At 45.2% G+C, this 15048-nt stretch overlaps 1 protein-coding gene across 1 annotated transcript in view; it reads right to left on the bottom strand.

Moving 5' to 3' along the window:
- The window catches only part of LOC119431175 (sushi, von Willebrand factor type A, EGF and pentraxin domain-containing protein 1), a 225565-nt gene that overhangs the window by 41291 nt on the left and 169226 nt on the right, over positions 1–15048 (bottom strand). The window contains exons 7-12 of the mRNA XM_037698651.2: positions 13791–13915; positions 11993–12158; positions 10313–10462; positions 9395–9571; positions 4851–5030; positions 740–913 (exon numbers count right to left, since the gene is read on the bottom strand). Coding sequence (XP_037554579.1) covers positions 740–913; positions 4851–5030; positions 9395–9571; positions 10313–10462; positions 11993–12158; positions 13791–13915 — 972 coding nt within the window. The remainder of the gene's footprint in view (positions 1–739; positions 914–4850; positions 5031–9394; positions 9572–10312; positions 10463–11992; positions 12159–13790; positions 13916–15048) is intronic.

The raw sequence follows: 15048 nt of genomic DNA on the forward strand, positions 1-15048 counted from the left end.
GTCTTATGTAGCTTTAAATTGGAATCCAGTAAATTAGTGTTTCAGGCATATTGCATAAAAAAGGTAATAATTGCGCTAGAATCGCTTCTGTCGGTATGAAACAGAATGAGATGGAATGTCTCAGTCGGAGGATGAGGGGCACGCATGCGCAGTAAAAATGCTCTATATTTTGTCTCGCTAAGTGACCTTTTTTAATTAAATTGCAGTTGTAGCGGAACGTTTGTGCTGTCTACGTCTCTTCTCTGCGTCCCGTTTCTTGTTTCCCGCGCTGGTAATATGAGTTCGGAATTTCACAGCTAAGTTATATTGATAGTATCATTGAATAAAAATGATTAAGTAGTCCGTTTAGCAACAATACTAATAGGAGCACTGACAAAATATTTGCGATGTTTCAATCATTTTTCTGCGTTAAATGAGTAACCTAAACCTCTAAAGCATGCAATAAATACTGAGTGCCCTCAGAGCACCCTAAATGTGACATAATAGATTCTCTGCAGGCGGTTTGGGTTTCGTTTCCCCAGGATGTTTTTATGTATTGACGTCATGAGGCAAAAAAGTGGTCACGTGAGAGCAGAACACCGCGAGGTTTTAACACTCGCTAACGGCTTGCCTGCTAAGCTGCTACAACGTGCCTGAAAACGAGTATAGCAGCATAGAAGACGACCGACCGCGCTAACCTTCCAGCCTATTGAGGTAATTAAACTTTGGTAGTGTGAGCGCGAGAGAAAGACGGGCTCACATTTGCAGGTCGGCTCGTCCCCGCTCCACGTCCCTCCGAGCTGGCAGTGGCGGGTGTCGTTGCCGATGAGCTTGTGCCCGATATCGCATTTGTAGTGCGCCCTGTCACCGTACCGGCGCCCCTGCACGTCCAGGCTGGAGCTCGGCACCGGAAGCAGCTCCGTGCAGAAGCTCTCTGCAACCACGGTGAGCGCGGAAAATGAGGAATGGAAAGACAGAATAAACATATTTGTAAGCGTCTTGTAGTCCGCTTTATATTTGTGGACGTGATAGTCAAGTTTCATCTGGATACGTTTGGGACATGGTGGAATAAAAAGGGTCATGGGGTAACTTTGAATGCTTGTGCAGCCTTGGAGAACAGGACTAACATGTGGATTGCACGTACAATATACAGTGACGTACACCGCGTCGTACAAATAATATAATACTAAGCACAAGTGTCAGTTATTTACCATGTAAATAATTGCTTTGTAGCATTAGGCATTCATGGCTTTGACCACTTTTTTCCTTCCGTATGATCTGGCTCCTCGCGCATTTCCAGAGAACTCATTCATTCAATAGCCGCGACATAGGCTGAAAGTTGTGTTTTTTTTTTCTTTCATCGCTCTTTCAGCAATTATGAAGCCTTTACTGTCAGATCTGTGTCATATGTTTTCCACTCGAGTTTGTAACACATGACGTTCAGTTAGCAGTAGCATAATATAAAACTGAGCCCAAAATTATAAGTTCATAGCTCAAACAGAACAGAAATCGCCAAAAAAAAAGTAGGAACACAGTGGTAGCACAGTGGCTCTGGCGTTGCGGTGCTGTGAAGGAAGAGGCGGGTTCGATTCCGGCGCCGCAATCGGATGGGGGTGGAATGCAAGAATGCTCGTCTACCATGCATTGGGCGCGCGTTAAGCAACCAGAGGTGGCCAAATTAACACGGAGCCCCCACTACGGCGTGCCTCATAATCAAATCGTGGTTTTGGGACATGAAATTTACCCCAATTTTTTTTTTAATTTTAAGCAGAGGTTTTCTCTGAGTCCAACTCGTTGTCTAATGAGTTATCGCACAGCTGAAGATTCGTAGCATTCGCGACACAAACTTTGGGAATGATGACGTTCCTGCTTGTACTTCGGATGCACAAGCACTCACTGGGCTCCCAGAGCATAGCTGGTGCATGTTCGCAGCACAGCTTTCAACACTGTGGTCTTCTATTCGTTCCTCTCGCAAAAGCCGTTCACCGAATTAATGCTCCAATGGCCCCACAATACCACGTCGTCGCAATTTCAGTCTTTCCCTACGCGTGCAGTATCTCCGCCTTTATACTGCAACAACACTTAAAACAACATTTTATTATCGCGTAATAATTTGTCTTGTTGCAGACTTGATAGCTTTGATGAAAAAGATTGTTGAATAAGATAATAGCTTTGAATAAGATTCTGGTGCTTTGTTTGACTTGTTTTCTGCTTCCGTACTTTTCGTTTCTCAATTTGCGCCCCCCTTACTCAATACTGCTTAGGGAGGCATTTGATATGCTCTAAATAAATAAACAGTTTCATGTGAGCTAGCTCCTCTGCAGTAACTGCAGTGTACAGCTTTAACTAATACGGCAGAACATAGAGGAGGCCTGGGGACACCTGATTGTGTCGTGTGGCCTTTCTTATTGGTTGGTAACAACTTTATTGATAGTCCTGCCGAGCTTTCGTCAATGGGGCCTTAGGTCTCCCACGTGGGGACGTCGAGCTGCTGCTTCTCCGCCGCCTCGCGGGCCTGCTGGACGGCCCAGAGTTGATCGCCGAGGCTGGGGCTGCGCAAGGCAGCGGCCCACCGCCGTGGAAGGGTTCTGGAGTTAGCACCATGCGGGTTTTCATTACAGCACCAGAGCATGTGAGTTGAAGTGGCTATCTCAGTGTGACAGACCTTGCATATATTTGTCGGGTATGTACCGGGGTAGAGTCTGTGGTATTGTGTCGAGTTAGGGGACGTTAGCGTCTGCAGTTGTCTGAAGGCCACCACCTGCGCCCTGTCTAGCTTGTCGCTGGGCGGAGGGAAGGTTCTGCGGGCCAGGCAGAGGGCCTTGGTAATTTCGTTGTATTTCTTTCGATATGCGCGTTGTGCCAAGCAGTCTTTGGTGCTGTCCCATGGACGATGGTCGCCGGCGCGGTTCGCGAGCTCGCGCGCCTTGGCGTGTGTCATCTCGTTTCGGTTGCGATGCGTCTCCGATACTTCTCCCGAGGATTCTTCTCCCGTGGAACCACTGGATTCTGATTTGGAATTCTACCTCCCGCTGGACTTGGCGATTGCTCAGGACTCGGGCCGCTCTCCGTGAAATCCATCCTTTGGCGAAGTTTCTGACCGCTTGTCGCGAGTCGCAGAGAACCGTCGTGCACGTCGTATCCGTGAGGGCGAGTGCCACCGCCGCTTCCTCCGTTTCTTTTGTGCGCACGTTACACTTGCCGATATGCGCGTTGTGCCTTTCGAATTAACGACCACAACCACGAATCGCGAGCGTTCTGCGATTCGAACCAAACCGCGGCGTCAACGAACCGTGTCCTGGTTTCGTCTCCACGGGTGTGGAGGAGAGCTCTGGCCCTGGCCACCCTTCTGCCCCGGTTGTGTTCCTGGTGGACGTTCCGTGGAATCGGGTCGACTCTTAGCGTTCTGTTCGTAAATTAAGGCTGTATGGTATAGTAATCTATAGTGAAAGTTAGCGGTCACATGAAGCTGCAAATTGATCACCAATAGATCGTACGTCAGTGGTACCGCGCACAAGAGGTACTTGATCTTGCTATCGCAAGACCTTTCAGGGGACGTTTTGTGCGAAAAGTCTTTAGCTGTTTTTAGTGCAACTAATCCGACTGCAGTCCGGCTGTCGTGGAACATTGCCAATGCTGGCATGCGGCACACTTCGACAGGAGATGATGGTCTTGTCTAGGCTCACATTTCTGCGTTTGCAATACTCCCAAAAAGTGCAGAGGAAGAAAAAAATTCTGAAAACTGCGCCCATTACGGGATTACTTTCACTTTTTCGGGACCATCTGAGACGACCACAAATTTCGAAATTGGAGCCTCGGGACCGCCTACGCGGAACGTGAGCCGCATAACAACCTCAGCATTGAAGAACGCTGTCCGCTTCTGTATTCGCAAGACGTTCGCCTGTCCTCTCAACGACACACACGATTTCGCTAAGATTTCATCAGTGCTTTTTACTTCTACAAATCTTTCTCCACAAGAAGCCTGGCACGGAAGCGTGGCTTGTATTTCTACTTTTACATCGGGTCTTTCAGGGGCCTTTCTGCCGATACTTCAGCTCCTGCGTCTTGGAACGACTTCCTACTAGTGGCATTTTGTCATAAATCAACTAGACCCGGGAGTTCATTTAGGCTGCTGCTGCAGAGTAGACAGATATTTGCCCCAGTGACAAAAGCAAATCGATCCAAATAAAATCGTGTTCTCATCCAACCTCTCACCAGAGAAGTAAGTAAACGCTCAGCTGATGAGTTATTCAGTGGTTGTTGCTCAAACGTAATTGTCTGCCCGTGTAAATACAGTGTCGCCTTTAAAGAAAGCATGTTTGTATAGTAAAGTTGTTTTTAAAAGATTGCCTCATTCAGAATCTTAGCCTTTCTGTCAAAGTATTACAATTTGCGGAATACTAGAACACCTGAGAGGTCTGTGGCAGCGGCAACACCGGCAGTGCCCGCACGCAACGCCTTCTTCAACCACAAAGCGTTAGAAAGGCATTTTTCACTTGCTTTGCGCTGTTGTTCTCGCAGGCAAAAAAAAGAACTTATAAAGAAGTTGGCTATATGCTAATAATTCAAGTTTAAAGTATTGATTGAAAAAGAGCGGGGAAGAGATGGGGCTAAGGTCGTTACATTCATAGGTAACTTTACAAGATAAAGTAGATACAAGCAAAATGCTAGACTGCAAAAGATGTAGCAAAACTTGAGTAGCTGACGCAAGGTAGGTGTCTGTTTCTCACAGCACAGTTTCATAGGGGATATCGTTAGAAATCATCATCATCAGGCATCCGTTCTTCCTGCATTAAAACAATTATTTTCTCATATTTTCGCCATCTGTATTCTGTATATCATTAATAAAATTCAGGGCTGTTTCAACTCACGCAGGCAAGATGGCTTCGTTCCGTTCCATCTGCCCTCGGGTCCACAGATTCGTCGTGGCTGCCCCACCAGGGTGTAGTTGGTGTCGCATACGTACTCCACCGTGGCGTTGTACGTCGTCCGCCCATGCAGCAGCACGATACGGCCGTTGTCCACAGGATCCGGAGCACCACAGTCCAGGTCTGCGAGGGTAGAGCAGTGTCAACTCAGTGAATCCCACGGCGTCGTGTTATCCGAAACACGACCATAAACAGGTTATTGAAGCGGAATTGAATCGTAAAACAAAAATGAACGAGAAACAAGAAAAGAACGTTACATATAAATCGAACCGGAATGATACAATTCTTTTCACTTCAGAACGAAGCCAAAATTAAAAATTATTGGTTCTCGATTAAGATTTGCCATTTTCTCTGGAGCTTTGCTGTATTGCACTACGTGAACCTGTGGCGTTCATGGGAAATGTACACAAGCTTCTCATCATTTTAAAAGTGATAGCATCGTTATTGCGGTATTCAATGAGGCTGGTCGGGAAACAGGCGTGTTAGTAATAAACCTCGAGTGTGTGAAGTAGCTGACCGTCCAATAGTTGTTCCCCAGAGAAAGGTTATGTTCTCTAGTGGGGAAAAACCTACATAACCGCAAAAATAGTGTAGACATTTCTAGCTAAGTCGATTTTGATCACACTGGCAGATACAATGAAAATTACTTATTGCTTCCGACTTTTTACTTCTCAGGTGCGCTTTCACAATGTGAATTTTTAACTACTTCAGGCATATAGAGGCCACACGAATCAGCGATTAAACCAGTTCAAACTCGTTTGAAGCATTTATTTGTTTACATATATAATTTATTATAGACCACTTCTTGAAGTCATTCTTTGACACGATTAAAAAAAACACCTAGAAAAACTATTTGATATATTACAATTTTTCACTTGCTCCTTGTTAAAACGTTTCTGTCAGCTGGTTAAAATCGCGCGTCACTAAAGACCATATAGATCTGGCCAAAATATAAGTTCTATAAACACGACTACAAAACGCAGAGAAAAAAATTACTCCTGCGTATTAATATTTGTCTTTGCAAACAAACGGAGGTATGAGCGGTGGCGGAACACTTTCAAGAATCCACAATTAATTTAAAAGATAAGGTGGCTATACTTTCGTCCTTTGAATAGCTGAATCCACGTGTTATTTACAGTTTTGCAGAAATTTCTATTTCACTGTGCACATTTATTTAGGTAACTGTACGCGTGATCGCAAAGTTTTTAAATGTTCAAGGTCGTGGTACACCGCGTAAGTACCTTGAACTATGAGTACCAAAAGTATAATAACCTTGAACAATACATCGAACATGGTATGGTACGGTATACAAAGAACAGTAAAATATTCTTGATGATCACGTCGGAACACAACTCTAGGGCGAATATCATTTAATATACCATTGGCTAGTAGTACGCCACATGTCAGCGGTGCCCAAAACAGTTGTTGTTGTTGTTGTTGTTGTTGTTGTTGTTGTTGTTGTTGTTGTTGTTGTTGTTGTTGTTGTTGTTGTTGTTGTTGTTGTTGTTGTTGTTGTTGTTGTTGTTGTTGTTGTTGTTGTTGTTGTTGTTGTTGTTGTTGCCTCAAAACGTGGCTCGAACCCGCTAGGGGTATTGTACACACTAGACTGGTTGAAATGTACACCCAACAAAATACCAAAAGGTGTAAAGAGAAACCTTCAAAACGAAGCATTAGGCAACTGAATGATAAGCATGCCAGCGTTTTCCGACCTCTCTTCTTCACGTTCGAATGCCTGGCAGACAACCACGACTACAAGGAGAATTAGAGTAACACAATATTCGGAGTAGCAGTAGCAGCATATCGTGATCTCCCGAATTCCCAACTACGCAAATTCTTCTATGCTATCGCGGTGCATAGAACCATGGATCATGAATGTTGTCAATGATCAACATCTACCCTAGAGAAAAAACACTCTCATGTGGGCATAATTCCGCGAACATCTTTATACCGTCCCCACGATTTAACATTAAAAAATTACGAACGATCTAGCGGCTCTGGATTCTGTGATGATCAGAAAGATATGCAGGCAGATGCCGGCGGATGTTGACTTTTCCGGGCAAATAAACGCCACAAAAACATTTACATTTTGCCGGATAATTCTGATCGCAGGATAAAACAATACAGAAAGGAATCTACGCGAGCTTCTTGGAATGTAAATTTGTAGTTGAATAAAAATCAGCCCTTGCTTGAGAATCAAGCCTTGTATTAGCACTACCCACCACGGTGGCTCAGTTAACTAAGGCGTTGCGCTGCTGAGCACGAGGTCGCGGGATCGAATTCCGGCCGCGGCGGCCGCATTTCGATGGAGGATAAATGCAAAAACGCCCGTGTGCTTGCGTTGTAGTGCACGTTAAAGAACCCCAGATGGTCAAAATTAATCCGGAGCCCTTCACTATGGCATGCCTCATAATCAGAACTGGTTTTGGCACGTAAAACCCCAGAAAGAACAAGACGAAGTATTAGCACTACATTAAAGTGGTAGACTTTCAAACCCAGCTAAGCATTAGGCTAAACAATGGCCAGCGCGAGAGCCAATTATTCGACAACTCGCAGGCAAGAAAAGGAATCTTGCGGCACATTATTCGGTCGGAAATCCACAAGGCATAGGCGGACTTCCGTGAAAGGAAAGCTCATTGTTTATACCCCTGGGTAATGATTTCCTCTAAACGCATTCACTTGATAAGCGGTGTTCGAACGGTCATCATTAACTTCTTTTCATGGCAGGAAAAGAAATACAGCTGTGCAAATTCTTGCAAAACAAAACTTTATTAAGCTCCCCTCGCCCTGTGCAGTAACGAATTCTTCCACTCTCGCAATATCCTAGAAGCTTTGCTCTCAATTACCGTCTGATGGAAGACCACGAATATGAAAAACGCGTTCTTTCACGGCGCGCGCAAATATAAACACACGCTAAATCACCGTCTATAGATCCGCACTTTCAGCGTTTTCTTTCTGCATGTGGAGCGCTAAGTTCCCAGCTCGAATGCAGTGATCCGTTATCACGTTCGTCAGGCCTTCCACGAGGGTTCAAAATTCGCCTCCCCAACAAAAGAGAGTCGCCTCGCAGTACCTCCTTTGATCTCTTAAACTTCAATAGCACACTTACTTTATCGCTTTCTCATTGAGCTGAGTTTCTGACGCCATGCTTATCTTTCCTTAAAAAAAATATGTCCCTGCTTACGCTTATCAGTGCGAAATGCGCCCGAAATCTAAATTTGAAATACTAAAAAGAAGCGTTGTTAAGGAAGCATTGATTTTAATTAGGTCGGACGAAGAGCGGTTTTCCTCAGCACATATATCACTAGCCAACTGGGAAAAGGCTCGTTTTTTAATTGGGGTTATTGGACCGTAACGCGGTCATTTATGTTTGCTTGAGCTTCGTTATACCTAGTCTGTATTAAGGCAAACAGTAAAGCTTATTCTGGAGATGATAACGCTATTATTGTGCGGTAATGCGTGCTGATCTCCCGGGCAGGTCGATATAGAACAAAACTTCTTTACTTTGTCAAAATCTCAGTGGTAAATGCTAACATTGCAAATTAAATTATAATGGTCGCACTAATTCTAGAGCTCTACACTCCAGCGCACAAAAAAACTGTGCCGAAACCACTGGGGATGATTGTCAATGTAAACGAATGACTAAAGGCTTCTAGAAAGCCATTCGCTTTAAAAGGAATTATGCACTGGAAAATGTATATGTCACAGTGAGGATATTTATGTACTGTTTTTTTTTTATTGCGTAATTTCGTAGAGCACAGAGCCGTTGACCAACAGATTTGTGGCGTTTTAGTACAGCTGGCTACACCATAAGTCGATTCCTCACATGTGCGTTGTCAGGAGTGGTGCGAGCGTCACCTCAGGAGGCAACTGCCCCTCAAAGCCAACGAGGTTTAAAAAAAACCTACGCCTGTTATTCAGTGAACACAAGCTCTTCTGACGGCAACAATGCTTGGATGTTGTCATTTGTTCACGTATGTAGCACTGTTATTTCCGCTAATTTTCATACTGGTTCTTCTTTCTAAGCAAGAAACACGATAATAACTGGTGAAGCCCTCATTCAACCAGTGATACTGTTGTGAATTATGACTGTCATAAATGCGATTCAACTCTTGTCTTATCTGCTGACACAAGTGCGTCCGGAGTGTTTCATCAGGCCAGTTTCCTTTGTTGTATCCAGGTTCACATCTCGTTTTTCAGCATTTTGTATTCTCGCTGCCGGCAACAAACACACAGACGCAGTCTGCCCAGCCTGCGGCTGCAAATGACTTCCCAGTCGCTGTCTCGTAACCCAGTAATCACTAACCAAACTCGTCGCGAATGGTTCTCGTAACAAGCCATTATGCAAATCTATCACCCTATTCAGCCATAACAGGGCCTTAATGAGCACAGGGCGTTGTAGCAGCAATACTAAGAATAAGCAAAACGAACCTCAACGTCGATGCTAGTTCGACGATAAAGGCGAAAAATCTGACGCCGAAATTACTCACACTTGCACAGCGGAGCACTACCGGTCCAAAATCCCGACGTGGCGCACTTCCGGGAGCCACTTCCGACCAGCAGGCTTCCGGTGGGGCACTCGTAGACCACTTCCTGTCCCACCCGGTAGTCCCGACCCGTCGTGGTGGAGTTTTCTTCTCGGTCCGGGCTTCCGCAATTCGACGGGTCTGCGCGATCACGCGCAAGCAGAAACATATTCATAATGAATCTGTGCTCCGCTCATGACTGCATTGTCCCTTTGAGCGTAGCTAAATACAGAAAGTTGGGCGGCCATCATGTTCTGCTCGGCTGCGCAAAGCTTTATGCATCGATGAGCATAGGAAACAAGTCGCTGAGTCGTCGTCGTCACGACAAATATCGTTCATTGGAGAATGTTTTTTAGCATAATTGTCGGCGCGAGAAGGCCACAACACGAGGAAACACAAGGAAATGTTGTGTCCTTGCACCAAGACCTTCTTGTAAATATGAAAGCACGAAAAATCAAGTTGACGTTATAAATCTCGTAGACAGTCATAAGAACCACTGAAGCCTATGAAATAACACTAAACAGCCCTCTAAAAATGCACAAGCGGCTCCAAGAAACAAAATGAATTAGCTTCGTAAATGAACTTAGAAAAACAGTTTACGCATGCGCAGAAGCTTCTCGGAGATTATTCTGATGAAATACGCTAACAGCATGGCTAATTAGCTCATTAGCACCGTCCAGGCTAGTACGCCCTGTTTGAGCTGTTCTTACGCACACGGCTAAACGTGCTCGCTAGAAAACCGTAACTATAGTGTCACAGTAATGAGAGTCGTGTCTTTCCTTAATCCTGTGCGCATATTTATCACGCCGATACAAGAAAGCTTCCGCACTCTGCGTCCCTGATAACCCTGAACTACTCGGGGCTCTGAAGAGAACCACTCACTGTACTGGCAGATCCAAGGAAGGTAGTCCAGATCACAGGTTACGTCATTCCATCGCCACTTCCGGCCACCATCTATGACCACGCAGTTCTGCTGGCCGTTGTAATTGTTGGGCTGGTCCTCAGCCCAGAGGAACTCTCGCACAGGATCACCTGTAAAGACGCATGTAATACAACAGTAAAGAACGAAGCTTCCTGGAATTAACGTAATAAAAAAAATAATTGGTCGGCGCCTCTTTCCAGGTAATCGGTTATAAATATTTAAATGGACATTAAAGCCAATTATAAGTCAAGTTTAGATAATAGATTAGGACAGCAATGTGCCCATATTATTACTTTCACCGAGAAAAGTAAAAGTTATCGTTTTTGCGCATGAGAAAGAAATAGCGTTCACGGAAGGGGGTTCTCACCAAAATGGTGCTAGCTACCATAGCCCGCTAAGACCACATGCCCTGTTTACGTTCTGAGACAAAAAAAAAACGTAATTAAGTTACATTTATCATAAAGAAACGGCACTTCGGAAAGATTAAGCGGATTTTACTACAAACGCGTGCTTCAGATGTCATTTCAATTTGCGAAACTCAAGCGTCCTCTTGGTTAAGACTTCTAATCCAAAGCAAGGAATAGTGCAAGGCAGAGCATTACTAGCGTCGAACCACAGCGTAAGCACGAACCGGGATCCTTAATTTTCCTATCAGGCAATTTGAATATTTAAATTCCTCAAGAGTCGTGCGGTGTATTGACTGATGTCTTTCTGGGCAACTAAGTCATGTCCTGGCTTAAAACAAATGCTTTGAGATTTTGTTATTAGTAAAATCATCTGGCATTCTATAATGATCCAATGCTTGCCATTATTTTCGATTTAAATGCCGTACTCTCGATATGCATCGACAGCTCCATCGTGCCGACTAGACAACGCTTCGTATTCTCGTTTGTGCGGATGAGAGTGACGTGTTTGCGGTGTGGAATGCGTGCGGAAGCGATTTCCTCTGTGTTTGACAAGTGACTATCGCGACCTCTGGCAATTATCTCGGCGTATTTTTCTTTGTTTCCTCGTATCATTTGCAGAGATTTTATACGCATTCAACTATTCGAAGCAGAGCAGCCGGCTCTTCGTCCAGGCGCCAATATCTGCTTAGGCGCTTTAAAAAAATGGTGAACAGGGCAACTTGGCCACATTTCATGATTACAACAGCACTAAAACGAAACAATGAAAGAAAGGAGCGAACCGTAGTGACAGGACTAGGCGCTAACTAGCAAACGGCGTTTATTTTTTCAAAGAAAATCTTACATGACCAAACCGCAGTTCGAAAAACTGTGACAATACCATTATTAGACAGTAATGGAGACAACGCACTCATCTTATATAGAAAACAGAGCAATGTGGTTTGCCAGATGTCAGTCGCTCGTTGCCTAATGTGTATGCGAAGAAGTGCTGTTAGGAATGTAGCCGCCGTAGTGTTTTTATTCTTCGTGTTTTTTAACGCCAGTCAAAAGCAGAAAAGGTTAAGCACACTGTTCTCCGTATGATTATTCCCTTCCGGGAAACTAAACTTAACTGCTTGTCAGTGCTTGACATTTCCGCGCCTGTTTTTTTCCTTGTGTCTTCGTTATTAAAGCTCTTGTTAACTTGTGCTAAAAGACATCTAATTCAGGAGAGAAAAAGGACGCGAAGTTGCTCACCGCTGACCCAGAACCAGCCTCTCTTTCCTTGTCCAATGCCTGTGCGTCGCTGCGCGCCCATCCAGACCAGCTTGGACTTGAGTTTCTCCCGACGTCGCTCCAGCTCAGCCGAGATGAACGGAAGCGTCAGGTCGTCCACGCTATGAACCAGCAGGCCGCCGCGTGCCTGGAAGCAAGCGAAGAGGGGCACGTGGTTTGGACCTCACATGACGAGGACACCGGTTAAGAAGTACGCTTCCGAGTAATACGCAACCGTGGGCGGAAGAAGCAAGCCTCATACTGGCGCGTTTCGCAAGTCAACATTTATTTGCCAGGTCGTGGCATTCTCGATGTGGCCGAGAAAAAGGAGTGATAAGGAAAAGGCGAGGAGGTTAACGAGGCTGAGTTTGGATGGCTACCGTGCAGTGGGGAAGGCTGAAATGGGAATGAAGGAAAAGTTCGCAGTATGCACGCACACACATGCGCAAGCGTTCTTTGTTCAGCCGGTCACAGGCGGTCATGCAAGCCGGTGGACCTCGAAGCGCAACAGCGCTTTCGGAGCCTAGCCCATCGGAGACGCACAAGACTACTGTCCCATTATCTTCTGTTCTGCAAAGAGTCTGTCATCTGGTCTCCATTAAGCATTCCGAAAGGCATGCCTCTGATCAGAATATGAGGGACAGTTACACAGCAAGTGCTTTTGAGTTTTTTCTGTGGCGCATGCCATCTCGTCGAAACATTGGCTTCACCCTGTGGCTTGTCTTGCTCACCCATTATAGATTGATTTAAGCCTCCGACTTCCTGTTAGCCTTATTCTTAAAGAAATGTCACCTCGTACTTATTCGTGATGCAGTGAGATTCCTACACTCAGAAAAGAAACTGAAATAAATCATAAAATCGCGTGATGTGTTATGGAGAGAATAAAAGAACCGACGAATCCACGACTGTATAACAATAAAATCATGACAGACATAACAAGGTTGCATTCCAAAGAGTAGAACGAAAGAGGGTACCGGTACAGTCACGTGACCTTAGGACCATTTTGTGCATATTCCATGCATATTATGCAATGTGCATATTTCTGTATATTCTTCAATCCTGCAATCATGTTTTCATAAATTAAAATCAACTTGAAAGTTCACAGAAATAACTTTAGCGTGTCTATCTAAATCCTTCCTAGTAATCAAGAATGGTCTAACAAGAGGTGTGTTTTGTTCGACCACTGATGTCTCATTTTTACCTCTCCCTCAGTGCAAATTTCCGAGCCCCTGTATTCCACTGTCCTAAGGCACACGTGTTAAAAACTGTGTTTGCTGAGAGCGAATCCCTAAAGGCCTGGAGGTATTTCCGAGCGCCATGCAAAAGTTCCATTAGCACTTATAGACTCCGTTACCTCCATTCCTCTGTCTTATGGGATTAATTGAAAATTGTCCCTTCACACTCCGAAGACTGATCAGAGCGGGTACGGACATGGCAAAGTTTGCTGGAGCTCTCACCAGCTGATGCCTGTAAAAATAAACTCTAAAAGTTGTTATACATTCGGAAAAAGACTTGTCCTCTCCGGATAACGGATGAGCTCCTCAAGTTTCTCTGTTCGTTCTTCATTCTATGCGTTGCTCTTTTTTATACCTTGAACGCGTGTAGGTATGTGACCGCTTTGACCAATTTCACTACTCATATTGCGTTCTTTTCAACAAGCGTTCGCAGTTACGAGTGAGCACTTGGTCCATCGTTTCTTGCGGTACTTTCTCTTTCCGGTGCCGTCACATGTATTCAAGTTACAACGAACCTTCACAGCACTTCCGCTGCGGGTACTCACCTTGCAGTAAGACGAAGCGTCCTGGAAGGAACCTCCTCGGCTGCCCTGAAACTCGTAACATTTGCGGATGAACGTGGTCAACTCCAGAGGTTCCACCTGGTTTCCGCACCGGTCAGGAGAGAACTCTGCAAGGCAACGAGAAGATCTTATGGCAGTGATTACGACGCTTAAATGGGTCCTGAACCATCCCTCGTGCTTGGAGAAAAAAAACACAGTCCACGGATCGCATACGCTGCTGTGACCATCTCAGCCAAATTATGCAGTCGTGCGCGACGCGTGAAGCTCGCAAGCGGAGCGCGAAGTCACCTTTTTCACAAACGCTCTCTTTTCAACAGAAGCGTGCCTGCTTTTTATTTCATAATATAGCAGATTCCCATACGCGGCTGCTATTGGCCAATACCTGACATCAGTCAAGAAAGCTGTTTGGATCAGTGCGCTTCTTCCTACTGTTACTGTGTATATATTTATTGTCGCAGTTTGATAAACAGGCTGAAGTAAACGAAAATATGCTTTAAAATTTCGATCAGAATTACGTACGTCCGGAAGAAGCCGACTATCGTATGCTCTCACTCGGCCGCTGCCGCCCGCGTAGGAATTAAACTTTGGCCACCCTCTTATCGCTGTCGTAGCCGTCGGGTCTCGCTAATTTCGACTAGTTTTGAATTGGTAGCTTTCACGTGACGTCACGCACCCACCTTATCACCGTGTCGGTGCACCAACATGGCGACTACGAGCACTTCAGTGCAATCCATCTTATTGAAAGCTTTCACGTGACGTTACGGACCCAGCTTATCACCGTGCCGGTGCATCAACATGGCGGCTACAATGACGTCAGTGCAAGCCATCTTTACTCCAAAGAACTTCTTCTTGGGTGATTTGGTGCTTAGATTTCCTAGGTATACTTGATTGTGGTTGGTTGGTAAAAACGTTTATTGAGTGTCCTGCAGATTGATGACCCGGGCTCAGGTCTCCCACGTCGGGACGTCCAGGCCTTGCCTATAGCCACCGCTTCGGGGGCCTGCTGGACGGCCCAGATTTGGTCGGCGAGCTTGGAATTGTGTAGTGGCGCGAAATACATTTCGTGAAAAGGGGTCAGCAAAGAGAAGAGAGTGAAGCGCCAAACTTGTTTTTCTTATCAGTTTCGCCCATCGTGTATTGCGTACCAAGAAATTCTTAAAATCCACGAAAGATCTCTTATAGCCGCGCACCGAAAGAGACGCGAATTCTTACAGCGCGACGGCCTTCATCGGAATAGTGA

Source organism: Dermacentor silvarum, chromosome 10 (genome assembly GCF_013339745.2).
Source record: "Dermacentor silvarum isolate Dsil-2018 chromosome 10, BIME_Dsil_1.4, whole genome shotgun sequence".
Lineage (NCBI taxonomy): Eukaryota > Metazoa > Arthropoda > Arachnida > Ixodida > Ixodidae > Dermacentor > Dermacentor silvarum.